This window comes from Cyprinodon variegatus, unplaced genomic scaffold (assembly GCF_000732505.1).
Source record: "Cyprinodon variegatus isolate N-32 unplaced genomic scaffold, C_variegatus-1.0 Scaffold238, whole genome shotgun sequence".
Classification (NCBI taxonomy): domain Eukaryota; kingdom Metazoa; phylum Chordata; class Actinopteri; order Cyprinodontiformes; family Cyprinodontidae; genus Cyprinodon; species Cyprinodon variegatus.
This window is the reverse complement of record NW_015150691.1, coordinates 926,845-935,502: the sequence shown is the minus strand read 5'-3', so window position 1 is coordinate 935,502 and position 8,658 is coordinate 926,845. Positions and strand designations below refer to the sequence as shown.

At 37.9% G+C, this 8,658-nt stretch overlaps 1 protein-coding gene across 3 annotated transcripts in view; it reads right to left on the bottom strand.

The window, feature by feature from the left end:
- LOC107089086 (inactive phospholipase D5-like) overlaps nt 1-8,658 on the bottom strand; it is a 30,142-nt gene that overhangs the window by 5,594 nt on the left and 15,890 nt on the right. For all 3 annotated transcript variants that reach the window (XM_015381642.1, XM_015381644.1, XM_015381645.1), the window contains exons 3-6: nt 5,827-6,010; nt 5,516-5,624; nt 2,534-2,661; nt 450-647 (exon numbers count right to left, since the gene is read on the bottom strand). In XM_015381642.1, coding sequence (XP_015237128.1) covers nt 450-647; nt 2,534-2,661; nt 5,516-5,624; nt 5,827-6,010 — 619 coding nt within the window. The remainder of the gene's footprint in view (nt 1-449; nt 648-2,533; nt 2,662-5,515; nt 5,625-5,826; nt 6,011-8,658) is intronic.

Genomic DNA, 8,658 nt, shown 5'->3' with positions numbered 1-8,658 from the left:
CCTGATGGCACAGGCATATTCCAAGATGACAATGCCATGATTCATCGGGCTCAGATTGTGAAAGACTGGTTCAGGGAGAATGACACATCATTTTCACACATGGATTGGCCACCAAGGAGTCCGGACCTCAACCCTATTGAGAATCTTTGGGATAGAGATGGCTATGCACAGCGGTCAGACTCTACCATCATCAATGCAAGATCTTGGTGAAAAATTAATGCAACACAAAGTATTAGAGTGAATAAACTTTTTTTTTGGCCAGGCAGTGTATATATATATATATATATATATATATATATATATACATAGATGTATACTTTCTATATGTGTAGACAGGTATAGGAGTGGTTAAGTTTGAGAAAAGTTAGACCAGGATAATAAATGAAATGTAACCTCTAAGGATATAAACAAATAATAAATCTTCTTTTCATCAATAAAGAGCCCCTTACAGACAAGTAAGCTGTAGCCGGCGTTGCATTAAGCTGCAGCTCCAGGGCCTGGTGTTTTCCATAGAGGGCTGTAACTCTCTTCGACCAGATGGAGGGGATATAGTCCCTGTCGTGAAGCTGCCAGTAAAATGAGAAAACTCTGTGGAGGTCCAGGGCGAGACAGCTGCAGTTATACACAACCACTCCAAGTTCTTTCCTCTTTGGGGTGTGACAGGAAAAAGAGAAAAAAAATGATGCAGAAGAAAAGTTGGTGTCTCTAGTGTACACCCTTTCTAAAGGTTAGACAGAATGAGGAACAACTACATATCTTGAGTATCTTCACAGGAAAATAAAGTACACTCCATCATAAAATAGATTGCAGAACCAACCTTTTAATGTAGCAATCTCTAAAACAGCTTTCAGTTGTTGTTGTTGTGGTTTCTCTCACTCTTCTCCACAACTTTGATTTTTTTCTTCTTTCTTTTTTAGGTTTACATTTTTTTGTTGCTATATTTCTTGCATAGCTTATGTCCTAGTTTAGGTTTGGACTTTTACTGGACCTCAACGGCCTGATGATTTTTTTTTTCTGTCATTCAGTTTGAGATCAACTGCTGTGTGATCAATGTTAAACTATTTTGGGATAATAAATGCATTTTTTTGGACAGATTTCTGTCGTCTAGTGTTCATTAAACAAGTCCAAATCCTGTCTGGCAGCTAGAATTAAACATTAGCAGTGATTTGTTTAGTTTTCTCCAATCATGTTACTGAGCTTTATAGCCAAACCTCTCCTCTGCCCGACAGACACTCTTTAACTAAATTCCGCTGTAGCTTTGCAATTCTCAGTCTTATTGCATTAGTCTCTCAGACCTTCTTCTGCCAACTCTTTTGAGCTCATCATGCTCAGCTTTTATTTGAATGAACTTAGGTCAATTTTATCATCAACCAACCCCGCTATATCTGACATGAATCTCTTATTTTAATGCTAATCTCTGAGCTTTGCATGGTTCGCCTTGGGTGAGTTTGCAAAAATATCTACTATATTCTACTGTTGGGATTATTTGCAGCTACCTTAAATATTAAAAGGATCAAAGCACTAAAAAAAGGTTCTAAAAAAATCTATTCGCTATTAGAATATTACATTAAAATGGTCGGCAACTGAAGTGATAATTCCTTAGGTCAGTTGGTGACCAAGGTTAATGCTAATGTCTTCCTTACCTGGCATTTTGTTAAGACACAGCTATGTGCACCAAACCAGTAAAACCCCTAAAAATCATCGGCTCTATCTTCTGCCCTGCAGATTTTAGATGCATCCTTGCTTAAACACAGTAAATTCAAATGACAGAGTTACTACTTCACTAAGCCATCAAGTTTGGGAAAGGCCTAGTAACGAGCCATTCGTTTGAATTAGCTGTGTTGGAGAAGGGAAAGCATCTAAAACCTGCAGGAAGACAGTGGATATTAGATCTTAAAGTCCAGGGTTGGAGACCCCTAATCTAAACTGTTAAGTTTACTGGCTGCCTCTTATTGTTTGTTCATCAATGGCATTATTTATTCTATGACACTGTGCTGTTTCTAAAAATGAAACCTAGAAACATTAGTTCTTCATCTGCACTTGCATGGTCAATCACTGAGCATCAAAGCTTTGTTGTGGGTTCATTTCAAATCATATGTGCCTCCAAAAGGAACACAAAAAGACCTTTCTATTTACATTTATTTTTGCCCGATGCTTCCTGTTTTTCCTCTCCTTGATCAACGGGTTTCTCCTGTACACCAAATGTATATTCTCTCACATTTATACCTGTCTGTTTTCCTCCCCTCTGGCTGCTTATTTCATTACACTCAGCTCTGGTTCTTGCTCCATACAGCGCTGACACATCAAAAGAGCCCCATAATCAGTTCAGTGTTACAGTTTTACCTTATTAATATTTAATGGTCTTTCCTCTACTTTGAATTACAAGATAAATAAAAAGAGACGGCATTAGAAGCCCCTTTAAAAGATGCAGATTTAGTGTAGATCTGAATTTCAATAGATTTTGTGTTTGACTGCAAGACTTGAACAACTCAGAAGCTAATAAAAAGCAAGCTCAGTTGATGGATGTTGTTACCTTAGACAGCGACCTCCAGTCCATTTCAGCGCTTCCAATGTAAATGTGCGTCCGATCCACTATCCAGAATGAGGAGTGTAGACCTCCTTTAGTCAAAGCTGCCATGTTTACAAAATGAACCTGTGCATCTACAGACAGTGGAGGGAGAAGCAGTTTTACTGGGAAAATTGTAACAGTATTATGAGACGAGAAAGGTGGAAACATGCTCACCAGCTGTGCTCCCTGACGTGTTTTTGTGACTTATGATAAATGACGAGACCTGTCAGCTGATATGCACAATAACATGCTAAAGCATTTAAAGGGGAACGCCGTTTTTTTTTTACTTTGGGCCCTTGATTTTACGTCATTATGTCATGTTCTACTCACCCATGTGAGTTTTGTGTCATTTGGGGCTGTTCTGAAGATATTCCGTTAGGTTCTATCCAAGTAACGTCTTCCTATGGGCAACGACTTGAAGGCACAAACTGAACTGTTCATAATTTTTTCTTTATGGTACGCCTGCATTCATAACATGTAGGTGAATCACTGTCCCCCAGACATCCGCAAGTATATTTTTTATATTTGTATTTTTTTAAAACAAAGCGGAGTGTGTACGACATCATCCGAATAAATTATGAACAGTTTAGTTTGTGCCTTAAAGTCCCCATAGGAAGACGTTACTTGGATTACAAAACCGAATATCTTCAGAACAGCTTCAAATGACACAAAACTCATATGGGTGAGTAGAACATGATGTGATAACATAAAATCAAGGGCCCAATGTTAAAAAAAAAACGGCTTTCCCCCTTAAGTCCTTTGAATTTTTACATACTTTTTCTGTTAATACAAACCTTTACTGTTTTGTAATAGCCCAGCATAAAGTAGTGGAAATTCTGAAGTGGCAAATAATATGTATATATATATATATATATATATATATATATATATACACACACATCTACTTATCTGACTTATGCTCACCACTTCTATGGCTTGTCAGACTGTGGTGGGATGGTAATTTTTTGGTATATTTGAATTTTTACCCTACTTTTGTCGTTTCACCTAATCTTCTTATTGTCCGGATGTTTAGAAGTTAGTAGATGGACCCAAAATGCAGAAGCGGAGGCAGAGGCGAGTTCTTGTACATTTAATGATGAAGTTAGAGGTATTATAAATCCACAAGTAATCAGGCAATGAACACAAGGCCTAGAACAGGGAATACGGGAGGTGGCTGACAGGAGCTGATGCGGACATGAAATAAAGACGACAAACCAGCAAAGACAAACTGCAGAGGAGGGTTTGATATATACTTGAGAAGAGACTAACAGGACAAAGATTGAAGTAACGATCTGAGTGGGAAAAGGTGTGCAGAGAAAATCAAGAAAACCAATGGGAAAGAAGGTGACACCAGGGCAATGAATAGTAACTGGGAAATATAACCTAAAGATAACTGTAAATAATAAAATAAAACTAAGAATAAGGAATAAGACTTAACTTAAACACCACCAAACAGGAGAGAAAGTAATTAAAAAATTATATAACATTTAACGGTAAAAAACAGAATAACATAAATTGAAGCCTGACTGAAAACCCAAAGTGAAAACTGAACAGAACCAATAATGCCAGAATGGTAGATCATAACACTTATCTTTTTGTCCCTTAACTGTCTGCTGTGTTCGTTGTTTTTAATGCTTTTCCCTAATGATCTTTAACAAAGCTCTGAATGCATCACACAGCAGGCGGATTCGCTACGAGACAAAGTCTCACACACACTCAACATATCTGAGAGAGATTGGTTGCACTGGATTTTGTTTACCGTAGGTGTATCAGATTTTAATCAATTGGACATTTTATAGCTTTGTCTCTGATGGTGACGGGTCCGCCTACAGGTGGGAGGGTGACCATTCGGCGACCTGGTGCAAGGAGAACAATCTGGAGCTCAACGCTCTAAAAACAGAGAAGATGGTTGTGGACTTCAGGAAGAACTCCACAGTTTCCACTGTGGAGTCTTTCCGCTTCTTTGGAACTATTATCGCACTGGACCTAAAGTGAGAGCTGAACATCAACTCTCTCCCTCACCAAGAAAGCCCAGCAAAGCAGCTGAAAAAAATTCAACCTGCCAAGGACAATGACGGTGCAGTTCTACTCCTCCATCATTGAGTCCATCCTCACCTCCTTCATCACCATCTGGTAAACTGTTGCCACCATTAAGGACAAGGGCAGACTGCAGCGGGTCATCCGGTCTGCAGAGAAGGTGATTGGCTGCAATCTTCCATCTCTCCAGGATCTGTATGCCTCCAGGACTCTGGGGCCTGCAGATAACATTGTGGCTGATCTCTCGTACTCCCAGCCAAAAACTATTTCAGTAACTTTCCTCTGGCAGGAGGCCATCTGAACCAAAACCTCATGGTACAAGAACAGTTTCTTTCCATCCGCTACCAACCTTATCAACAAGGCCCAACGACCCCCGTGACACTTGACACAGCCTTTCTCCCTCCGCTGTTCAGGACCTAGAAGCTACACCAATGTAGCATCTCCAGACCTCCTCTGTTACATTTAAAGCGTAGCTAACTGTGTATATAGTGAATAGCTATATACTATATATAGTATATTGCATGTTTTATATTGTATATACCTATAGATTTAGTATTCTGTATATATATCTAATTTTTCTGCATCATCAACACCAAGTCAAATAAGTGCAAACCTACTTGGCAAAAAAAATTGATTCTGATTCTGATTATTTTTAAAAGGTAGAAAACCATTAATCATTTTTCCACAATAATTTGCAAGGCACTGCAATATGAACCTCAGTTTGCTCCAAGACAAACTAAGTTCGGTGCATGCAGCACCATTTTTCCAAACTCTCTACATAACAGCAAAAAAGTTTAAAAAGTAGGAAATGGCTGCAGATTGCTGGGTGATGACATAAGCCACAGTCATCATTTGTCACAGTAGTATAAGAAATAGACATTATAAGATCAGAATGTGACAGTAACTCACTGTGTGCTGCCAAAGATTTCAGCTCAGAAGAGTTTGTCAGACTACTAGCAATCTTCAGTTTAACCCCACGAGATTTCAGCCTGAGCAGTCTCTGGAACAGAAGCTGACCCTGAGGAAGAGAAAAAAATGTTCTATCCTGCTGTAAGCAAGGATTTAAGTAATGTTTCAGTCTTCCAAAAGGCCAACATTCACATCTAAGCAGCTGTAACCTCATTAAAAATATGACACAGGTTTTTAATTAAACAGTAATTGGGTTTGCTCTGTTAGGACACTTAAAAATTAAAGATTACTTTCTGCATAAAGACACATACCTGTGCTGCTGCACTGGATGTTGGCTCTACATCCCAAGCATTTAAATCCCAGACAGATGACACCACCTCCACTGAGAGTTTTGCTTGTTCCAGTAACGTTTGGAAGGCAACAGAAAGAGGAATGTGATGCCTGCCATCCATGTGGAGAGAGAAGTCATCTGGGATGTTCTCCACCACGACGATTCTGTAAGGAACCATTTCTTTACTCCTTTTGTACACTAAAAAAGTATTTGCCACTGAAGAGTATTTGCCATAATTTCTACTCTGTATTTTTAAGCTATAGTAAAAACTAGAGTTTGTGAAATAAAACGAAACCTTTTTTGTTTTAATGTAATACATTAATTTGGGGGAAAGAATAAGTTTTACTTAGATTTCCTTATACTATTGAAATGTTTAATAGCAGTATGTACATAAACCAAAAAATATTACAGAAACTTTACTCTAAAAATGTAGCGTTTTGAAATGCACACACTGCGCATGTGCACTGTAGCTTATAGCAGGAATGTTTCTGCTCCGAGTCCAGACGTTACAGGATCATGCACAGAGCAAGAGGTAGTCCCGACGACAGTCATTGTGGCAGGGTGCAACAGTACTGCAAAAGCCTGCTCGCTGCTATTGGGACTGATATACCCTCCTACTTTGTGCTACGCTTGTGAAGTCTTCCAAAAACTTTTCCTGGAGTTGGATGGATTTAAACTGTCCCCAAAAGTAAACACCCTAAATTTGAAGTTGCTTTTCTAAATGCATTCATGACTTTGTCATCTTAAGGTAGGAAAATGTGGCATCAAATGCCAACAATTAGTAGTGGGTTCCAGTTAATCTTAGTGGAAGATTTCCTGTAATTAATATTTCTTATTTCTTGTCAAATAACGTATATGTTATCTGACCAAAAAATAAAAGATACCTTTATTCAAATATCTAGTAGACATTTTATTCTTCATTGAGAGTTGATAGACGGTTGAAGCTGGTAATTTTAATTGTGTTGATTTTGTTTCATTAATGTTGTAATTGCATTCCTAAAAGTCCACTAGTCTGGACAACTGGTTTAAAAGTTGAAATTGCACTGTTTCAGTTTGTGTGTTTGTAAGATTTTTATTGCATATTTCAGTAGTGACTATATTACCAGATCTGTGTTGGATGTGGTGCATATGAAATACTGTCTATTTGTTGTTTACAAATCATTCCAATCTTATCTTTTTTTCGGTACAAATTCCAATGCAGTACAACATAATGCACTTTTACTATTAATGCTATATTTGTAAATGCTTTTTCATTTAAATAGAGGAATACATAATCTTTACACCACTGCTCAAAGTTTAAGTGGCTGTTTCTGCTCTGACCCTCGTCCAGAAGTTTTTTTGAGCATGTTTTTGTAAGATAAATATTTTTGATCATACATTACATACGAGTATACTTCTGTAACTAATATTGAAACTCTCACTTTCAGAGGGTTGTAGATGTTTTATTGCATATTTGAAAAGTTAGAGAGCTGCTCAGAAGCACAGTGGGTGGCACTGCCGCTTTTGCCAATGTTATGGGTATCGTCGTGGACGAAGTTCATCTAACTAACAAATGGTAACAGATCATCTGACTGTCTGATTTAGTAAATAACTCGCAATGTCGTGATATTAATCCCATGTTGTAAACATAGTAGGTAACGTTGTACGATTGAGGTTGGGAAGTTTAACATATGTCACACACTCCGTTGCTCTTATTGGTTGTAGGTCTATCCAATTGAGTGCAGAGGCATTTTTTTTTTCTGGTTCGTTCGAAACACGCCCCATAATCACAGCTCTATGGAGCAGTATCAGACTCATATTCTGGCTAGAATTGAGTAGGACTACGTCAGGCTACCGGCTTCCTCACACAGTCCAAAAACATTACTGTTAAGTTAATTGGCTTCACTACATTTTCCTTAGGTGTGAGGGTCTGAATGGTTGTTTGTCTCCGTGTTGCCCTAAAATTTTGAGTAAAATGCAGTTTTTGCCTATGAAAGACACATACGTACACTTAACTTAATTTGTTTAAATAAATCTAACATACAACTTGGATGTAATTAAGTAACTGCTAGTTAATATCTTCACAATTGTTATGTCATAAGGAAGGTAAAATTCCTTTTATACTGGCAAGTGTTACTTGATATTGCAGCATTACATTTTAATTAAATCAATTGCGTGCAAATACTTACAATCTATTTTTTAAGTAAATCTTTTTTGTTGTTTTTTTTCAGTGTAGTTTCTTTGAGAGCTGTAGTGACCAATTTCTTAATTGTACAAAACAAACATGCATTATTTTCATTAACAACTCGCATTAGTGAATAATCTGTATTAATGTTGATCAAATTCACATTTGAGCATGTATTATATTTATGACTGTGTGATAAAACAGTACATTGGAGTACAGGGCTGTCTTCTTTATTTTTTTCATGGAAAATCTTACCCCGTATTCTAGCTCTCTTTATTTAAGTGTAATGTATGTAATCTAAAGTGTTACATAACCTTTTTATGTCCATCCATTTTCTGTTCCTTATCTGATCTCAATGTGGTCTATGGGCGACAGATGAGGTACATTCTGGACAAGAGCCATTGCAGGGCAACACAGGGACAGTTATGGTGGCACATTTATTTCAACAAAATAAACATACTCGCAAACTACTGCTGCGCATGGTTTATATACCACCGCACAATAAAATCACACATGCACAAGAAACTGCCACTTAGAGAGGAGAAAATCGTTCTCCGTGCTCGCCAGCTCCTCCCTCGCGCTTTTGGGATCGTGCTCGGGATCTCACCGATTTTCACGATTTTCTATACAGCGGCCACGCTCAAGGAC